General features: G+C 40.3%; 1 protein-coding gene across 2 annotated transcripts in view; it reads right to left on the bottom strand.

Annotated features, from left to right (window-relative positions):
* cpeb2 (cytoplasmic polyadenylation element binding protein 2) overlaps nt 1-22,557 on the bottom strand; it is a 133,557-nt gene that overhangs the window by 61,101 nt on the left and 49,899 nt on the right. For both annotated transcript variants that reach the window (XM_078544984.1, XM_078544992.1), the window contains exon 4: nt 11,089-11,139. In XM_078544984.1, the coding sequence (XP_078401110.1) occupies nt 11,089-11,139 (51 nt within the window). The remainder of the gene's footprint in view (nt 1-11,088; nt 11,140-22,557) is intronic.

Below are 22,557 nucleotides of genomic sequence, written 5' to 3'. Positions count from 1 at the left end.
ATCACTAACAGCAACTTCTGAATTTCAACTGCCCATGTGTGGATACCAGCAATAGCTGTTAGCGTAACAGTTGTAATGACAGCAAATGCTGAGAAGCTCACCACATTACAGCTACAAAATCTGTCCTCTTACGTTCATGTTATAAATTAATTTTAATTTTTAATTTAACATAGACTTTATTCATTGAACAAATCCTCACCTTTACAAAAACAGTGACTATACTTTAAAAAATAATTAATTAGCTGTGAAAGGCATTATATAAAAGGCAGTCTTTATTTTCTCTAGTCTACATTGCTCTGTGCCACTACATGCTGCCACTATGGGAGTGCCATATAATTTGTAGTGGCCTAAATATTATAAAATCTTGAATTTCTTTACTTGCTTAATATGTACTGAATCCATGCTATAGAATGAATTAGGCACATTTACAAATTATACATAAAGCAAACTGCATTAGGAAAAGAATAGTGACAAGAATTGTTTTGGTCAAGCCAGGTGTCTAGTGTACATGGAAATCAATCAGCATGTTTAAGAGTATTCAAACAAGTTAATGAGAAACTGTCAAGTTGAATTTCTGCTTGCCCTTTTTGGAATGCACATTTTCTTCCAATACGGACATACTCCATTTATCTAAATCCAGAGAATTTCCTGCAGGTTGGCAACAGTTAAAGCTTAGGAATTTCTTTGTGCACTGGTAAACTGACTAGATAGAAATGCTACCAGCTGGGAACTTATTAAAAGCCAGAAGGGAAGAATCCCCGATCTAGCGACAATTTACACCTCTAGATCCCATTACCTGAGCTATGTTGGCTGGTCAATCAACAATAATGCCTTGAGTATTCAATGAGTATTTAATGTTTTTGACCTGCCTGACTCTGGTATTAGATTTTCCAGTCTACCATCTGGGTTCCAAACTTCTATTACCAGGCTCACTAACTCACTGTCTTCTTCACCCCAAAGACCCTCCATTTATCTCCCCCAAGCTGAAGAAGATAGTTACTGTTGGACATACAAATGGGATGTAAGCTTTATTCCCCTGTTGCTAAATTGACATTACTGTTAATGAAAATACGTTCCTTAAAGTCCAGAACTAATCATCATTATGCTATCACAGTCAAATGCAACTTGCAATTTAAGCTCAGCAGCTGTGAAAGTAAAAGGGTTTTAAAAACTGATTTTCAAATAATTTTATAACTTATTTATACACATGATATTTGTGAGTACCCAGCCTACAAACTATTATCTTCAAATCTTCATATCTTCAAATATTTATTTCCAGCTAGATTAAGTTGTCAGGTTCTGTTGAAGGGTCATGAGGACTCGAAACGTCAACTTTATTCTTCTCCGCCGATGCTGCCAGACCTGCTGCGTTTTTCCAGGTAATTCTGTTTTTGTTTTAAGTTGTCAGGTGGCTAACTGAAACCACAATGGCAAAATAGAGATTTGAGTTTGAATAGATGAGTAAAAGGAATTTGTGGGTGGCATTATGGGGTAGCTGACCATATATCTAAGAGAACTTCATTATATTGTAACAAGATGTATAGTATAAATATATCTTTCTAATGAGAAAAACACAAATATCTGTGTCCGTAAAGAACATTTGTGTAATTGCTTTCTCACACAAATCTAAGAGGGACTACACAAGAAGAAAAAAATCAATGTACAGACCTGGTATTTACTTGCAGTGAAATAGCAAAAGATTTTCACTGTTGCCCAAGAATAACACTTAATATAAAGAGATATAGCAACTTTAATCTAGCCTGTCTTGGCTCAATGGTAGCACTCACTGAGTCAGGGTGCTGAGAGTTCAAGATTGATGCCCAAGACTTGAGCACAAAATCCAAGCTGCTTCAGTGCAGTATTGAGGGATTGCTGTACTGTTGGAGGTGTCAGCATTCAGACAAGACATTAAACTGAGGGCCTGTCTATCCTGTTAGGTGGGCATAAAATGTCCCAAGGCACTATTTGAAGGAAAGTCCTAGCTAACAGTTAACCCCCAAACCAACATTAAAAATCTCAGCATTACCTTACAGCTGTTTATGGGATGATGTGATGGCGGCACAAATTGGCTGCCATGTTTCCTTATATTAAGACAGTGACTTGGATGTGAAAGCTTTGTTATTCCAGCACAAGTTAACAAGTCAATATTTTCTAAAGCATGGCAGACAGGATTGCTTTAGCTCCTAAATGCAGTCATATTTTGTTTGATGGTGCAAGGCAAAGAACCAGAGGTTTGGAGGAGGGGGGTGGAGGAGGGATGAGGATAAATATTCTTTCTTCCAGTGAAACGAGCTTTTCGAATCAGCCTTCGAGGGTAAAGGGGAAGTGCCACACAGTTTGATTCTTAATTGATTCTGGAGTTCAATTAAGGAGCAGGAAGAACCTGGTTTAGGAAGTCTGGATGCCAGTAGAGGAAAGAATTTAAGTGCATTATTCCCTGGGTTAAGGCTCAGATTCTTGCACGCTAACAGCTGTAGGATTGTTCAATAAGAATTTTTGTTTTTATTTCAGATTACCAGCACCTGCAGTGTTTTTCTCAAATATTTATCCAACATCAGGTATAAAAGGAGCTACCAATTATTACAATCATATAATTACTCAAATATTAAAGAAGGAAATTACATTGATACACTGCATTTCATGACCTCAGAACATGGGAACTGAAGTGGGTCTTTCTTTCCTCAAGCCTGTTTTGCCATTCAATTAGATCATGGCTGATCTGTTATCTCAACTCCATTTTCCAGTCCTGCTTCCATAACCTTTAAGCTCGCCTATGTTTCTTTTTAATCAATTTTAGGTTTCAAAAAGTTCAATTGATCCAGCATTCACAGATTTTTTTGGGGAGAGTGTTCCAGATTTCCATTTTGTGTGAACGGATGCTTCTTGACATCATTCCCGAATGGGCTAATTCTAAAGTTATGCCCCCTTGTTCTGGACCCCTGCCTCCTTCACCAGAGGAAACAGTTTTTATTTTTCTACCCCGTCAACTCCTTTAATCACCTTAAACGCCTCAGTTAGATCGTCCCTTAATCTTCAATACCCAAAGGAATTTTTTTACCCCAAAATATTATTTATTCATAAAATTTATACAAGGTAATTGCATAACAATGTAAATTTGACATTGCATAAAGTGCACAAATCAGTTTCTATCAATACAGCACATGAGATGCCTCACACTTGTCATTACAGGTTATAGCAAGCCTCATCTATGCAATCTGTCTTCATAAAGTTAATATTTTTAGCCCTGGTATCATTCTGGTGAATTTCAGCTCTACACCTTCCAAGGTCATTATCCTTCCTGACGTACCCAGAACTGAACACAGCATACTCAACGGGGTCTAACCCGAGCTTTACGTAATTATGATGCTCCAAGGTGCATTAGAGCCAATTAAGTACTTTTGAAGCATAGACACTATTAACAGCAGTGTGATGTAATAAAAGACACTATTGACAGCAGTGTGAGGTAATAAAAGGCAATATTCAGGAATAGCTAAGACTGGGTGAACTTACTGAAAAACAAAGTAAAGACCTGTGTCCGATTAGCATATTTTTTTCTCCTTTAATCATTTTAACAATTTTTGAAAAAAAAAGTTCAAAAACCACACCAGCAGCTTGGCAAAAACAGTTTGTAATTGCAAACTGAGCAGGAATTATACTTGACATGCAGTCTTCTCACTCATGTAATTATGTGGAACTTATCTGCATTTTCAGAGGGCATGTAAAACAGCTTTATTCTGCTGGTTCTCTTACTTTCCCTTTTTGCAAAAAGCAGAGTGAAGGAAATGTTTAATTGGACCATGTGTGCTCGCAGCTTGGTTTCCTTGCAGGAGGAACTGGGCAGGCAGGTTGGAGGCACTGGTGGCAAGGTGCACTAAACCAGCTGGCAGGCTGAAGGCCCTGAAAGCTCCAAGTAGGAAGTATCACTAGTCTAAGCTCAACTATTACTGTTCAAGATGACTGCAGTGGAAGTAGCGTTGTTGGTTTGCAGACTGATGACTATCTGTGACAAGTTCAAACAGGTCTCAGGAGCCGAAGTAATTTGCGACAAGAATGAGTCCATGCTCAGAGTTGGGTCGCCAGATCCTTTGACCCCTTCACAGTCAGGTCAGACTACCTGAACATGCTGCGAATGTGCTTCGGAGGAGTTGGGGCATGCACCAAAAACTGGAAGGTGTATAGCGATGGTGAAACAGAAACCGGGCATGTGGGATCGATGTTTCCTCGCCATTGCTTACAAGAACCTGGTCATTTGATGCAAGGTGCTTTACGTAGCACAAGTCTGGCCCATAACCCATTCCTATGCTGTGACAGTCACCTGAGCCATCTTCCGCTTTATCCAGAGATTGAAAATAGATCGTGCTCTCAGGGACACAATGTACAAACCTCTAGATAAAGGGGGAAAACTGCACCCATCATCCTGATGTCCACCGTTGTGTGTATCAAGCTGCGCACAGATCTTTGGCATGCAAATACCAAGTGTCACTATGTGAAGTTCTATCTGTCCCCACTCTCGCAGAAGATGGGTCTGGTCACACTGCCATGGAATGCTCCATTCAGTTGGCTGTACGATCCGTCCATCATGGAAAAAGTTGAGGTGGGCATCTTTGACCACAAGTTCATCAGGCAATGGCCCACATGTAATGTCCTCAAGGCCCTGCATGAAAAGATGGTGTCGGATCCTGTCAGATGTTTCACTGAGCAGACTGTCAAAGACGTCTAGCAGAATGCGTCATTGCCATAACTTTCAAACAAGCACCAAGGTGTAGCTTGACTGATGGTGCGAAGAGCCCTCCCTATTAGGTCCTTCCTACACCCTCTGAATCTCACCACCTCCACACAATGCCCTCGAGGCAGCAGCGGTGGGGAACTAGCTGTCACCCAACTCCTTCTGGTATGTGCCTTTGCAAAGCAGGTCTGGAAAGAGATGCAATGGTTTTTGTCAAGGTTCATACTGTTTAGCTCCATAATGCAGGATTCAATGTTCTACAGGCTATTGCCAAGGACGGGCACCAGGGTAAACATCAATTGTTACTGGAGGATCATCAACTCAGTGAAATATGCTCTTTGGTCTGCCTGAAAACTCGTTGGTCTTACAGTGCAAACAACCGAGAACTGTCAAGTAACAAATGTTACAGACTGGCACATTCCAAGGTTCAGGACTACGTGCTAAGGAACGCATTAAAGCTTGGGGCAGCTGCCCCAAAGGCTCAATGGAGAAAGGCCACTCACTGTCCAAAGCCCTTCCACCATAGTATATCGATGGGCTGGAAACTTTGTAAAACCCCTCAGGCTGTATGCACCAGAGAATGTTTGACATGACTTGCAAATGTACACTGTAAATACAACCTGTAATGATAATGAAGTGAGGCACCTCATGTATTGCATTTAAAGAAAGTGCCGAATAAAGTTCATTTTGCAAAAAGGAAAATGTGGTTATTGTTGCAGCAGGCATTTTGGCAGCAGAGGTAACAGCCACAGATACGGAAATCTCAGGACTAGCAATTAGTTACAGTTAATTCTGTACATGGGAAGTGCTACAGTCACTGGGGCGGGGGGGGAGAAAAATGAGAGGGAACACTGTAATTGGCCTGAGCTGCTAGATGGAGAAGACAATCCAGAGTAATTGCACAGTTCAGCAGCATCAGGAGTCCACATAAAGGACTTTACACGGGTGCTGAGCAGGGCAGACCACATTAGACACTAAGTGGGGATAGAGCCCAGAAGGGAATGGTGAATTCTGGACCATAGAGCAGGCTTTAGAAGCTGTGCACATGTGAAAAGAATAAATATATATATATATAGGCCTGAATTTTATGCTCATCCCTGGGTGGGTTTTTAGGCGTGTTGGGGAGGGGGGGTTTAAAATTGCAGGGACAGGATTCCCTCCAGGTTCACGCCTGCACTGACAATACGCTGGGGCAAGCAAGGCCTCAGATGCGAAGTCTGCCCTTGCCCAAGTTGAGGCCCTTAAATGGCCAATTATTGGCCACTTAAGGGCCGCTTCCCACCTAGCCTCAATTTTTAGGCTGGCGGCAGGATTGAACGCCTGTGGGTGATGACCAGAAATAAACCAAGTTAGATCTGGGGCGGGAAGGGGGTGTTGGGTGGCCTCCATCAGAAGACCCCCCCCACCTCAGTTAAGGTCCAGTGACCTCCAGACCTACCTCCCCTCCACTACCCCATCCTGGTCTCTCCTCTGGGACCCCGGTCACCCTCTCATGAACCCCCAGGCCTTCCCTATCCTCCCACCCTGGGACCCCTGACAACATTTTCCCTGCTTCCTGGACTTGGTGTCAGGCCTCCTGCAGCGGTTCTTCTTCGGTCCACTGTAGCGCTGTTGCTGCAGGGACTGGAGAGCTGCTGGTCAATCAGATTGGTCAGCAGCTCTCTAAGGCAGGAATTCCTCCTGAGTGAGGGGCAGAAATACCTCCTAATGCCAATCAATGCTCGTTGGAGTGTAAATTGGCAGCAGGGCAGTTGGAGTTGACGTGGATGTGTTCCCCGCCAACTCTTCAGACAACAGGAGGCAAGCCCCCACCGTTGGAAAAATTCTGGCCATTAATATTTTAAAGCAATTCGGTTGTTTAGCACTTTATATTTTATTAAATGATTAGTGTCTAAGAGTTATAAAGTAATAAGGATGGCGATAAGGTTTCAACTTTTCAGTCTGATTACAATTACAGCTTTTACCCATTATGTGAGGCACAAATTATGGCCCATTTCTTTTGTGCTCAGTCCCCATTTTTTTTCTGGATTGAGGTTAAGTAAAAGGTAAGGAATTTTCTAAGATTTGTCTAACCAACCATTTTGCTACAGTTGGAGCCAGACATTATGGACCAAAATGTTGTAATCCATTCAGCATTTTTAATATATTATCAGCGTGGCACAGATTAGTCCACTAAAGGGTAACACTATTTCTCAGACCCCAAAGCTAAAAAGGTGAAAGGACATCCAGACATCATTTCCAAGTACACAAGAGACTGAGACATGTATTTGCATCCAGTGTGCAGTAATTGCACCTTAGAAAAAAAATCAGTTTACCACATTTTAAAAAAGGAGAAATTATGTGAATATTGTGGGCAACTTTCTTTTCCTCCTGCTTGTAACATATCCCTTTCTTCACCCACTTGGCCACCTGCCAAGAATGTGATCACACAGCCAACTCTAGCGCTTTACAATGTCTCCAATCTTCAGACTAGGTGACACTAGGCAACTCTCAGACTTTCTTTTCCCTGATTTTTCTGATTAATGCTATTTATTGCCTCTACTTGATGCTCCCTGTTCAACATGGCAGAAATTGAGATATTCAGAAACCATGCCTATTTTGGCTCGGAGATCAGGATATCACCCTTTGGACACTTACCACTATCAAACTACCAGCCGATCACATTGTACATTTTGACAATCCTTGTAGCATATTTTTAATAAACTGAGTCCAATCACAGATTCAATATTCCATGTGCATCATTCCAATACTGTATCAATTCGATAGTGCTGTGTGTAGTTACAGCACTAAGTTTTAAAATTGACATATTTCAGCTAAAAACCATATTTGATTTTCAAAACAAAATCTCAGTTTGAAAACCCTAATTATCAATTATAAAAGCATTCAAAATGAAATTTTCAATTCTGTCACATCCTGTGAATTAAGATAACTGCTCTAAGCTTGCCTTTCCTTCCTCTTTTCCTGAACTATGAGCTTGAGCACAACATTTAAAATGTCACTTGCTATCCTTCTAAATTACAAAATAGCAGTTCAATTTATTACAGTCATTAGGCTGCCAATACAGTACAGGTAACATATATTACATATGGCAATTTAACTTATAAAACTGAGCACGATAACTCAGTTGTGCCTATAATGAGGATAAGCACTTCAGGATTCCTCATTTACAAGCGGATCATCTCTTTTCCCTCCTACGTAAAAAACAATGTGTTAAAATAAGATCCATTTACGTAGAAAGTCAGAACAGTACAACAACATTTTGTATCTCCATTTGTTACATAGAGGTGGGAGGCTGGGGGACATTATGCATATATTTTAGGAAGTTAATTTAATTAATGACAGAGCAGGAAATTTTAAAACAACTGTGAAGGTCAGACCAAAAATAGCATACTCCCTGATGCATAACGAGCGAACTCCACATGTGACATTTTGATGTGAATTTTTCTTCCTTGTGTGGCACGTTCTTTTCACATCTATACCATTGACCTTTCTTGAGAACGATGTGATGCAGTGAGTCATATTTTCTGCAGTACATTATGCAGGAGTTTTGAGAACCAGCCAGTTGCTGGCTTCAGCAAATTGTCATACTCTAGAATTACCCACCATACAAAATAGATGTACAGACACAACAGTCAGTAGCATAAGGCCATGTTTACAATGGGCTTCAAACATTTTCTCGAGAATCATCTTACTGGATGTCAATGAACATAATACATACCAAATGCGGCATCTAGGAGAGCCTCACGCAAACCTGGAGACACGTTTATTGTGGTCAGTTAATAAGACCAACAGCTTATATCCAAGCTAAGTTAGAATTACTAACTAGATGACATTTCACCTATTAACACCACAACATTCAGAAGTCTGTGCCAGATTGTACTTCTCTACCGTGCTTTCTTCCCCTGCTACACCATGAATAGCAATCTCATTTAATAAGACCTAACATTTTCCTTGTTTTTACTCCCTGTGAAGAACTTTTTTGAAGTTGGGTTATCCCATACCTTTTGCAGAAGCGACAGCCACTTTAAAGGGACAGTAATTTCTACATTTCTATTCTGTTAGCAGAGACATCAATAACCAGGAGCATAGATTTACAGTATTTGGATGGAAGGATTAGAGGGGCACTAAGGGAGAAACTTTACATCCAGAGGATGGTGGGCAACATAACCTCTAACTTTTTTTTGTAGCGTGCAGGCCCTTTAAACTTTTTTGAATGACCAGGCCACACATGGGCAGTAACTTAAACAAACTGATTTGCACCTGGCCTGCGCAAGAACTTATAGGTTGCTGTGTGACCACACAACTTGAGGAAACATTGGTTGTGTAGGTCTAGAACTCACTGCACAAAGTGTGGTAGATACCCTCCTTGCATTTAAAAATACTTGGATATGCACTTGAAGGACTGAAATCTACAGGACTAAAAACCAAGTGCTGGAAAGTGGGATGAGGCTGGATAGCATCTGTAGAGAGAGAAACAGAGCTCAAATTCCAATGAAAGGTCACAGAGCTGTTAACACTGCTTCTCTCTCCATGAATGCTGCCAGACCTGCTGGGTGTTTTCAGCATTTTCTGTTTTTATTTATAATAGAAACAGTTGCTGGGCATGTGATCTCAATACTTCTATTCACACAATGGGTGCATTCTTCAATCTTTTTGTACATTTGTTATTAAAATGGTTAAGATGAAAAGCAGATCGGGTAGATGTTTTTTGATCACTGTGTGCTTTATACTTCCTTGGATAATGCTTATTGGTCATCTACCAGAATGGTGTTTAACAATGCCAGACTTCAGTAGCAGCAACACCACATAGAGAGAGAGGAATTCCCAGTGTTCAGCTCAGCCGATCAGAATAGCCACTCCAGGCCAGTGGAAGAAAGCAAGTCCAATAAATAATAAGCATCTCCAACAAGGTACATCACAGCAAAGGGCAAACAGCAACCAACCATTTTCCGGATGGAGAACAGGGGTGGATCTGGTATGGCCTATTGTCCGAGTCAGCATTGTTAACAATCACTGGTGAAGTTAAAGTACCACTCAGCTGCTGGAGAAGCAGAAATTCAAACACTGATGAAAGACTATAAAGTTTCACACTCAATGGTGGGAGATACTTCTGAAGTAAATTTACACATTTAAGTATTTACCTGCATTTTGTGTAAGGCATTTTTGACTTAAGTGTATGCGGTTCGAAATATTTTCAAGGGCAGGAAATTGAATATCCAGAAAGGAAGTGTTTTGAAAGTTTAAATTATAATATGAAAGCATTATGTATACATGGATAATCAGATCAATAAAGGATTTTTCAGATAAAAGTCCAGTACCTTAAGCTGGGTTTTACAATGAACGGCTTTAATCCCATTGCTAAATGTAATTTATATTTTGCATTAATGCTGTAAATTCACCTTATAACATGTGAAAGTCACTGCTTTTTCCCCAAACACAATGAATGTCAAGGTTTCTGGGCCCAAAATACAGATAATGTTTAAGAATAAGACCAGAGTAAAGGGATTTCTTTGAAACACTATTACATTAAGCATAAGTAAACATCTGTGCAAAACTATCACCAGGTCTAACGGGGGATAAAGTCACCAACTTCATTTCTTTGCTGAACTACCAATTGGAAAAATAAAACTTTGCATTTAAAGCATCATAGTTATATGTTTCTATTTGCATGAAAAAGCACTAAAATAAACCATATTCTGAGTTTCAACAAATTGTACTTCAGGAATTAAACAGAACAATGTGTTCTAATCTTAAAGTTGCGTCCAGATGAAATCATGTTTTATTCCCAAATGCATCTGCAAACAACTTAAAGAAGACCTGTTTCAAAATGCATTGGAACATGACATGGTCACAATGAGTTAGACCATATAAATTGCTGCACTGACTGTTTTTACACAAAGCTAACTAAACAGTAAGCAGGCTTAAAATTACTTCTAGGATCATATGAAATGAAAGAATGCAATTGTTTCCATATAATAAGATTGCTGCCATGTAATCTGACCTGTTGAGACCCCTATTCATTTTGGAAAATCCACAATGGCTAAGCTGGTTAATGATGCAATATTAAACATGGCTAAATGTATTCAATACCTAACACATTATTTGGCATTATTCCTACAGCATAGCATGATGCTAGATGAAGGTGTAAAGGGAGATATAGATAATAGCAACTAAAATAAACAATTCAACAGGAAATCAATTTTTGATATTAAATTTAGGCCATTGTGTAGTACAATTTTTTACCAACTGATCATTCCACCTCTTGAGTCATGAGCCCGAAATTCTGCCCATTGGCATAACTGCACTAAAGCTTTTTGATAATAGCAGTAGAAGGAGTAAAGTATCATTAACGAAAGACTTACCATTTATCATTAGAAAATTGTCAGTCCCTGGATGTGGATATCCTAAACGACCTGAAATGAGCAGGATGGAATAAAAATTAGAAAAGATTTCTAAATGAAAGAGCATTATCAAAGCAGCAAACATGTGAGGGCTTCTCAACGTTAACTCTTAAAAGAATGCAAAGAAAAAATCTTGCTTTCATATAGTCCCTTCCATGACCTCAGAACAGCCCAAAGAGATTCTCAATGAATTAAGCCCTTCTGCACTGTCATTTAAAAACAAATTTAAAAAACTGAAAGGAACTCCATTGCTATGGCCTGACTTCCTAATTAATAATGCCACTTTTTAAGTAAAATATTTGTCTCTGGCTCATTTCCGCTTCCCAGCGACTACTATTGTTTATTGCTTTCAATGAATTTTGGGGGACCAGAAAATATATCTTTCTAATTCTACAACTATGTCATGCAACAAAAAGGATGTTTGGTTTAATATTTCCGTTTACAATTGGCTTTTTCTCACTTGCTTAGTCCCACCCCATTCCCTCTGATACTGGTGCACAAATTGGTTCTGCGTTTTCTACATCACAACAATGACAACACTTCACAAGTAATTAATTGACAATAAAGCACTTTGTGTCATAAACGACACTACATAAACGCATTTCTTTCTTTCATGTCCCATTGGTGCTCATGGTTAAGGCAGGGTGACTATGTTTTCTAACTTTCCCTCCTCTGCTTTTGCGTACATCCTGCCACTCTATAGCAGAGTGGCATTACAGCAAACAAATGATACTACTGAGTAGTTCACCTTCTTTTCCTTAGCTTCTGGATATGAGAGGTTGTGAAACTAGTTTATTGATGCAATGGCACACAAACAAAGTAATATTCCCAAATTACATACAACTGATTTCTCACTTTTGGAACATCTGTAAAACTGGCTGCTGCTGTACAAATGGAAGTTTTTATCTTCCTGGCAGCAGTAACCCCTTGATAGCTGATGTGTGCAGTATGTCAGGAAGAAAGGATTCTCTTTCTATTGATCTTACCATATTTTCCAAAGCAAATCTGTAAGATTGGTCTACTGCAAACAATCGAAAATTAATATAACACAGCAAGGGTCGAGAAAAATTATGGGAAAAATTAATATTTTAAATTACAACAAGCAAAGCATCATCATTTCCCACCCCTACTTGTCAATTCTGTTTTTCTTCCTAAAAGTATTACAGTATCAATAGATAATCCAACACTTACATTTTGCTCTATGGAAGTGCCAAGTTCACTTCAAAAGGATTTCTAGCTTTCATCTTATAAGGATATAGGAGGAATAACAATTAAATAGCCTGTTGGTGGGCAGGGATGGGCCAGAAGATGAGAGAGAAAGTCAAGTTCTGCCCAATAAGTTGTAAAACATCACAGTTTCATGGACGTTTTGGGCCAGGCCGAGTTCCCGAATATCCTGTGCTGGAAATCCAACACAATGCTAGACTACTGGGGACGTTTGAACTGTACCACATTCTACAAGTAGTGCAGCACAGCTTTCATAATGAACTTCCGTATTTAAAATTTGGCAGCTCATTTTTGTCACTTTCTTTCCCATTGTACGCACACTCCATTCAGCTTTCCATGATGAGTAGACTTGCTCCAAGTCTCTGCTACAGCAGCCTGTAGCTTGCACAATTTTAATGCAGAAAATGTTCCAAAGCACTTTACAGAGGTGCACTTTTTAAAAAAAAAATGGATACCAAGATAAAGGAGAGATTACAAGAGGTGGCCAGACAATTGAGAGGGGTCTTAAAATGAGGGAGTGTCAAAGCATGGATTCTAGGAGGCTGAAGGTTGGACAATTGGTGGGACAAAGGAGGAGATGGGGTGGAGGGGGAAGGGGATGGGGAGAAATGCACAAGAGGCTAGAGTAGGATGGAAAAAGATTACAGAGACAGAGGAGAGCAAAGGTGTGGATTTAAACATGAGGATAAGAATTTTACATTGTGGTGTTGGGGAACCTGATGGCAATCAATATTGTAACTATCCCAGATGAGACCAGTAACTCTTAAGAAGAAATCCAAAATTCCAGTTATTTACTGAATGAAGCCACAAGGTTTCACGGTTTAAAACAGAAGAATTTTTACTATACGAGAGTCAAACAAACACTGAATGTCTTAGGTACCCTCCTGTACTCTAAAATACAGAATCAACATAAGGTCAACATGAATTAACAGGCAAATTGTGGTTGATTATAAGCTACTCATGAAGTGGCAGATATAACTAAGACAGATCTTATGAATTGGCTTAGCAATCTACTCTATGTATAGATCAGAAATTTCAGTCACAAAGTCCTTCAAAACTCTGTCTTCCTCTCAGAATTTCAGCTCCTCTCCTTCTAGGAGTTAGCCTGGACCCCAGTTGACAGCAGCTCACAACCAACCCAAGTTCCACAGGCAAAGTCAACTTTTTATAATTTATATAAATGACTTGGATGAAGGGACAGATGGTATGGTTGCTAATTTGCTGACACAAGGATAGGTGGGAAAGTAAGTTGTGAAGAGGACGTAAGGAAGCTACAAAGTGACACAGGAGGTAAGTGAGTGGGCAAAGACTTGGCAAATGGAGTATAATGTAGGCAAATGTGAAATCGCCCATTTTGGCAAGAAGAATAAAAAAAGCATACTGTCTAAATGGTGAGAGATTGCAGAGCTCCAAGATTCAGAGGGATCTGGGTGTCCCAGTGCAGGAATCATAAAAGGCTAGTATGCAGGTACAGCAAGTAATTCGGAAAGCTAACAGAATGTTATCGTTTATGTGAGGAGAATTGAATACAAAAGTAGGGAGGTTATGTTTCAGCTGTACATGGCACTCGTGGGACCACATCTGGGGTAGTCTATGCAGTATTGGTCTCTTTAGTTAAGGCAAGATGTAAAGCGTTAGAAGCTGCTCAGGGAAGAGGTTTGAAACTCTCTTCCTCAAAAGGCAGTGGAAGCAGGGTCTATGAATGTTTTTAAGGCAGAGCTAGATAGATTCTTGATTAACTAGGGGGTAAAAGGTTATCAGAGGTAGGTAGGAGGTTACAATCAGATCAGCCATGATCTTACTGAATGGCGGAGCAGGCTTGAAGAGCCGAGTGACCAACTCCTGCTCCTAGTTTGTATGTACATATGTATGTCCATGTGCACTCTGCTCAACCTGATCAGGTTGCCGTAGATCCACCAATGTTATCTTCAAGTAACAAAAACAGCTGCAGCAACTGCGTATTTGCTTATTCTCAGTTTCTGGGTCTAGAGATCTTCTTCAGCCTGCCTGTACTATACCACTGAATTAAACTTCCATTGAGCGAATGATGCTGAACATTGTGCAATCATCAGCGAACATTCCCACTTCTGACCTTATGACGAAAGGAAGGTCATTGATGAAGCAGCTGAAGATGGTTAGGCCGAGGACACTACCCTGAGGAATGCCTGCAGTGATGTCCTGGAGTTGAGATGACTGACCTCCAACCACCACAACCATCTTCCTTTGTGCTAGCTATGACCAGTGGAGAGTATTCCCGGATTCCCATTGGTTCCAGTTTTGCTAGGGCTCCTTGATGCCACACACAGTCAAATGTGGCCTTGATGTCAAGGGCAGTCACTCTCACCTCACCAAAAGAGTTCAGCTCTTTTGTCCATGTTTGAACCAAGGCTGTAATGAGGTCAGGAGCTGAATGGCTCTAACGCAGGTTAGGATAGGAGCAGCTGGGTTTTGAGGTTAGAAGGCCGGTCAGGAGATCATTGGAATAATTGAGCCTAGTTGTGACAAATGCATGTGGGAAATATCACGGAGATGGATGTAAGAACTCTTCATAATAGAGAGAATTCAGGAGAGAGGCCCTTTCTATGGGGAAGAGTCACTTTTCACTCAAGCCTCATTCACCTCAAATTTATAATTATAAAACACTGGTGATGGGCATGGTCAGATGATCTAAATGTTCATTTAATATTCCTCAACATTAAAAACATAGTGACACATCCTGCAAAGCACATTACTTATAGCAATAATGTGTTTTCATTCAAGTATTCAACCAAGCAATCTGTGCAACTCTATTCTTGCATAAATTAAAAAATATCTTAAATTAAATTGTGTTCATCAGCTAAATGCTGAACAAATAAATGCAGTTCCTTAAAAAAAAACATATGTTCAAAATGTAGTTCTACTGGTAAATGCAGTGTTAAAATGAAGCTGAGAATTCATTAAAATAGTAGCCAACAATCATGAATACCATGCCCTTGGCCTAAGTAATAAAGGAACATGGATCAGCTTCTTAATCTTAATTCCTTGGTCACAAGTTCTGTTGTACAAAGCTCTTGAAACCTGCTACAATAAAGCCGTTTTGTTGCATTTGCCCACATTTTCATCCTCTTTCATCACTGGTAGTAATTTGGATTTAGTACATTTGCAGAACAACAAGCACAAAATGTTCCCACTGGCCTTTTTAACATACACTAAATAACAACCCTGACCTCATTTAGAATTAGTATTTCAAATTTAAATAAATTTTTATTTTAAAAAATAACATTAAAAGACAACTGAAACAGCTTCCAATTAATTGTGGTCTGCTTCATTGATACTAGGGCCAACTAAAAACGGCCAATAAACGCAGTCATGCATGTGTCAGTTGCATCCCAAGACCAAAAATAATGCACCAAGTTAAGGTCACTGAAAACATGAGCTAGTTCAAAGATTCATGGAAAGTCTATTTATCACAAATTACTGATACCAAACTTCCAAACATACAAGCTTCTCGGTCTAAAAAAATTGAAACTTGCTCCTGAGGCAGCAAATTTGCACTCAAAATTAAGGCTCATCGTGCTCCTTTTTAAAATTTCTGCTAGCTCTTCAAGTTGCTGGATATCAAAAAAAGTTCTTTAATGTGACAAATGGTAAAAATATGCCCATCGTTATTTAAGGTAACATTCGGTGGCTGTGACAAATTTCCAATAATTTATCAAATTTCTTTTATTTACATTTTATTTGTCCACCTTCCAAATTACCCACCTGAATTTTAATAAGGCAAAGCCTTGTTTGAGGTGGTGTCTCATTGGTGTTAGCAGCATATGCAATCTCAAAATAACCTCACAGTCAAAAGGAAAAAAGTATATTTAACATCAATAGTTATTTTATTATTCCAAATATATGTCTTCATTCCTTTGCCATAATATTTCTGTATTACATGTAAGATTTGGGAACCATCAATTTCTATTAAGTTTAATGCAGCTTCCAAAAAAAAGCACATATTCCTGTGAAAACTTGCAATAATCTGTCAGTAAATTAAACTTCACATTTCACAATGTATAATCAGCTGAATAATTCCACATTGCAATATACAGTTGCTGACAATTGCACATCCAATATATTATTGCCACCAATTGCTAGAAGAAACACAATATATTATTAGGGAGCAATTAACATTAGAAAATTTAAAGGACCCTCAGCGCCAGATACACGATATCTATAGAATTTACAAGCAACATGTGGTTGGCTCCATTTAACCTGATACTTAACCTCTGTCCTTTACTCAAAGGATTTCCACAACTGCTTTCATTTGAATCGTTTTGTGCATTAAATGTTTTGGTTGTTCATAAACAGCATCAAATCAGGGCGACGAGTCCAAATTGCTTAGTCACTCTGAAACACTAAGCAGCCAAATGAAGGACACAGGCTCAACATTCCGAAGGCTTTCGTTCTCAACCACATGTACAGAACATAAAAGATGCACTGTTTCCATTTGCTTCAATTTTCTACTTGAAGATTAGCTTGTAAACAAATTCTTAGTGGAAGAATGAGAGCTTTGTGCTTTGTAGGTGACTTTCAACGAGTAAAAAGAGAGCAACCTTCCCGAAACTACTCTTACTGCAAGTCATGTCACCAGAGCTTTGGAAAGTTAATCTTGTTTAATTTTTATTTATTCTTTCATGGGATGTGGGCGGCACTGGCAAGGCAAGTATTTATTTTCCACCCCTAATTGCCCTTGAGCAGGTGGTGGTGAGCGACATTCTCGAACCACTGCAGTCCATCTGGTGCAGGTACACAGACACAGTGCAACAGGGCTGGGTGTGCTGTTTTATTCCTTTTTAACTTTCTGCAGATGTATCATGCATGTGAATAGCTAGCTAGGTTGTTAGGGTGGATCTAGAGTCACATGTAAGCCAGAACAGGTTGTTCTGATCTGTGGCCAGGCGCCCAAGTTGTTGGTGAGATCAGGTTAGGGACCAACAATGTTTTGCTTAAAGTAGACAAAGTTTGAGATTGAAGACACTTACTAAGTCAATAAAGCCACAAGATACCATGGGTTTGGAACAAACAAAAATAAACTTTACTATGCAAGTTCTGAAAAACAAAACAATTTACAATATCTATCTTATACGCTAACATTCAGGGTTAACTATGGGGAACATGTGAATTAACAGGTAAAGTGTGGTCAGACACACCTTAATGCACAGTAAATGACAGATGCGGTCAAAACAGATTCCATGGACTTCTAAACAACCCACCCCGACGTTAATCACACAGTCAACCAATCTCACTGAGGGTGTCTCTCACAAGGGTTTCCAATCTTCACCTTCGAAGATCTCGACTTAGAATTCTCTCCAAAAGTCGCTCCAAGTCGTACGGCTTCAACAACTGCCCACCTTACAGCGTTTCAATTTTGCCTTAGGAGATTCCGTTTCCCTGGATTCACGAGTACACTCAAGTATCAACTTACAACCACAATTTAAGATCTTCGGCCGTGCCAAGCAGAACACCACCAGTCCAAAGGGGTATCTTTGCCCCAATGGTCCGCAGCACAGTCACTAACCTTCAGCTGCCTTCTCGGATCTTCAGGCCTTATCTTGAACCCTCTCTGGCTGTCAGGGCTTCTCCTGAGCCCACTTCACTTAAAGTCTGCTCCTTGCAGTTCGCTCTTTAATTGGAGACTGTTTCTCTTTTGCTTAATTCAAATGGGACCTGTTCCTGTCCCGTCTCTTGTCCCTGCCCCGGGGACTTATCTCGAGACCTTCTTCCTGTCCCCCTCCCTGCTTTGGGACCTCTCCCTGTCCCCCTCCCTGGGACATTTATTTGTCAACGGCATCCTGCACCTGGTCACCTGACTTGGGTTTTCACACCATTCTTGTTTTTCTATGCATGGGTGCACAGAGCCAGTCCTCGGCCTAAAGAACAGAAATTATCTGAACCTCGCACGTGCAGCCAGTTCCTGGCCGGCGCACGCTTTGCAGGACTGAAGACCATTGGGACTTGGAGTTTCTGACCTCTGCATTCAACAAGGTAAGTTGGATTTCACAAAGAAAGAACAGCAGATTCCCTCCCCTAAAGGCCATTAGTGAACCAGATGGGCTTTTATGGCAATCGATGATAATTTCATGGCATCATTACTGAGGCTAGCTTTCAATTCCAGATTTTTTTCTTTAATTAATCAACTGAATTATCAATTCAGTTACATTTGCTTTTACGGAATCACTGCTGCTATCGTGACAAGAACCTTATTAGTTTTAAAAAGGTTAAAACACCTGGGTCTTTTCAAAGCATCCCTGAAGAGGTCAAACATACCTGCTGATTCATGGAAGACTCTGGCTTGTGACCAAACAAAATGAAAAAACTTACTCAGAAAGGAACCAAACACATCGAGGGACTTTGTCAGGAATGTGCAGAGACACAATTGGAGGGTGGGTCAGAGGGAGCATACAAAGCTTCAAACAACCGATCTACCCAATCATTCAATCACCACCTGCCCCACATGTGGCAAAGTCTGCAGATTGCGCACTGGACTTATCAGCCATCTCAGAACCCACTGAACTGGAGTGGATGCAAGTCATCCTCAATCTGCTTAAGAGAAGCAGAAAACACCAGAGAGAACTGCCAAAATAAAACGGGCAGGCTTTCGTTATTTAGAGAATGAAGCCAATATACAAGTTATTTAACATTTCCAGCACAGTGATAAACATGCTGACAGGAGCACATCAGCAGCTAACTCTTCCAGTTTTTCAAAAAATTACTTTAGTAAAAAAAAAGTACTTTTACTGTTTGCATCTTTTTATTTATAAGTTTTTTTTGCCCATTTTCTTAGTATCTACTCCTGAAAGTTCAACACCATCCTGTTCAGGTCCTGCCAACAACTCCACACCCTAAATATTCTTTCAACAAAATTGCTAAACAATCATCCATAGTATTGCTGGTCTCCACATCTACTTTATGTGTACTGAAACCCTCAATCCAATCTTTGATTTTTGCAATGTTTTCCTCACTGACATCCTAAGCTGCACCCTATACAAACTTCCATGTGCTATTCACCTATCACCCATGGTCTCACTGAACTACTTTATTTCCTGTCCCCAAAATCTGTTTCCAAAATCCTCATTTTCAAATTCCTTCTTGAGCTCTCTGCACCTATCTCTGAAACGTCTTCTAGCTGCAAGTCCCAATTGCTCATACTTTCAAACTGATTACTGTGCACCCTGCCCCCACCTCTCATTCCCTTCATCCACAAGGCTTCAATCTTAATTTATCTTCCTTAAACTTAGTCTTTATACACCCCTCATCTTCAAAAGCCTCCTTAAAATCTATTTCTTTAACAAAACCTTTATTCACCACCTTAAATCCTGACTTATTTGTCCTCCTTCACCCTCCCCTACTTAGGCAAACGCTGAGACAATCCGTCACATAAAAGGCACATTATGGGCAGGCTTTTATCAGTCCCCAGCAGGCAGGCTGGGAGGCAGAGGGACCAGTAACTTTATGTCCATAGTGTACCTTGGATGTCACAGGTTATCTCAGCCAGGATGGCGTCCTGGTGTAGTCGCGCTGCTGGACTGGCCTGCACCAAGGAGGCAGAGAGCCAATTTGCATATTTAAAGACCCTTGAAGTGCCATTTTACACAGCCACTGGCATTTTGCTGAGGACATGGCTAACCCCACGATGTTAGCAGGCCACCAGCTTAATGATCTCCCTTTGGCAATCTGAGCTTGGGGGTGTTGTGGGGGCAGCAGAGCTGGAGGTTCCTTAGCCCAAAGAGGTGGCCGTGTACAGGGAAGGCAGTAACATGGTCCCAACCAGCTCCCCAGAAGGGTTTCTCTGCCCTCCTTTAGCCCCCTGAATTTGGTGTGGTTTGAGATTTCCTGCCTGCCTTATTAGCAACCACCTCTCCCTGTAGCACTGCTGAGGCTTCAGAGCTTCAAGCTCTCCGATTGGGCCGGCGGCATCAGGGGCTGGTCCACCATTCTTAATTGAACAGCAGGTGGCTAATTAGGAGACTGCCTGCGGTAAAATCATGAGCCGGTCCTGCTGCTTGAAAGTGTGAGCTTGGGACCTGCTTTTCACCCTGATGTCATGATCCCAAATCGGGAGGTAAAATTTGAGGCCTATAAGTGTAACTTAAAAAAAACAAAAGCACTAATCGACTTGTGTAAAAAAAAAAATCAAATGAGCCCATTTGCTGTCCTTACCCAGTATTTACAGAGACTACTGGAAACAGGAACTCTAGTTGATGCAGACTTAAGGTCAATGACATCAGTAAAACAAGCTCTAACGAGGTTTACAGAACTTCAAACAAATTCTGAGAAGCAAAAGTCTTGCATGAACTAGGTCACTTAGATGGCATGATAGAAGGTTATAGTTTTTAATAAATTCTAGAAGGTAAACTACGATGAAGCCAACAGCCCCCTCATCTGTACCTACTTAAGTAATTTTCCCTTCCCTGCCCAATGGAGCTGAGACAATTTACTACTAACTCAGTATAGATTGTGAATTGAAATTGAGATTGTCTCTATGGGTCAGCTGTATGGCTCCTTTACCAATTGCACCAGAGGGGATATGAGTTTGTGGATTTCCAGTAACTGAAAAAGTCCAATTTTGCTTTGTCAAAGATCATTATTAATGTTTTGGGGATGTATTCCATCTATTTGATCTTGAAAACTGCAAATAAGCAAATCCATTACCAATGACAACCTTAATTGAAAATATTTCATCTTGTCAGAAATGTTTAGTTTTCAAATGCCAACCAAGTATTCCATCAAAGGACAAAATTACAGCCAATGATTTTACGTTAATGGCTAAACTCCTGAATGGATTACATTCTCCAGTAATATTGTGTCAATTATCTTTCAATAAATAATATGTAGGCTGTATAGAGCTTTGCTCAATGCAATCTTCATTAATAGAGTGTCACCTTTGAACATAAAAGAACTCTACAATTGCCCATAAAGTCATCTTGTAGTGTACATTTAATTTATTTTGGAAAAAGACAACAAAAATGCAATCTATACCAGGAAGTGAAGAGCTATACAAAAACATCTTAGGTAGCACTCTGAAAGTGCCCTCTGAACACGAAAAGTGAAAACACAAGAAATTAAATTTGTCAATCTTTTCCTGGGGCAGAATTTATCAAGTAACAGGGTTTCCCTTTCTGCCACATAAACAGTCGATGGAGAATGCATCCCCACCAATCCTGGTTGACCCACAGACATTTAACGCTCCACAGGGCGTTAATTGCCTAAGGTCAAGACTTCTGCCCCCATCTGGAATCTGATTGGCCAGCAGCTCTGTAGACCCAGCAGCGCCAGGTTCGAGCAGTGGCCACTGCTGGGACTACAGGTACTCCCCGAAGAAGAAAAGTTAATGGGTGCCACAGTTCAAGTAAGTCCAGGGAGAAACATAGAAAATAGGAGCAGAAGTAGGCCATTCGGCACTTCGAGCCTACTCCGCCATTCATTATGATCATGGCTGATCATCCAACTCAATAGCCTGCTCCCACTTTCTCCCCATATCCTATAGAAAGGGCCTGGCTGGCGGATCTCAGTGAGGTGGGGTGGGGGTGGGGGAAGGGGTAGAGGGGGGTGCCTCTGATGGGCATAGGGAAGCCAAAAAGGACAGCCACCTCCTGCACCTCCGCCCCCTGTTGCCCAACGTCAATTCACAGTAAAAGTTGCCAGGCTACTCACCTGGCATGTCTTATCCTGTCACAGGGAATATAGCAGTGGGGGCAGGATAAGGTACTTAAGTGACCATTAATAAATGCTGGCCTAGCCAACAACGCCCACATCCCACGAACGAATATAAAAAAAAACATTTTCTCCACTCCTTACATTCGACTAAGTGATTTACAGTTACCCAATTCTCACTTCTCCCCCTTTTTTGCCTATTGTTATCACATTAAACTATTCTATATTTATAAAGTTTCCATTACTGACCAGTAAGTACCTTATAATATAATTAGTTTATAATTTATTAAAATATGGATTCCATATTAAATTTGGCCTGATCTTAAATTTATTTTTAGTGCTGCATAATGGACAAAAGGTAGGCAGGGCTTAGGGCCATCAGCTTACTGGAACTTGTTTGATTGTGTTTGAAGGCGAGAAATTGATAATTTTACATTCCTCTTATTGGCTTAGGAGGTTTTCACTGTTATTTTGTCTCCCCCAGGAGATTACGGGGTGACAAGGAAGGCCATGATGTTAAGTTGA

This window comes from Cetorhinus maximus, chromosome 1 (assembly GCF_964194155.1).
Source record: "Cetorhinus maximus chromosome 1, sCetMax3.hap1.1, whole genome shotgun sequence".
Taxonomy (NCBI): domain Eukaryota; kingdom Metazoa; phylum Chordata; class Chondrichthyes; order Lamniformes; family Cetorhinidae; genus Cetorhinus; species Cetorhinus maximus.
This window is presented reverse-complemented; position numbering and strand designations above follow the sequence as displayed.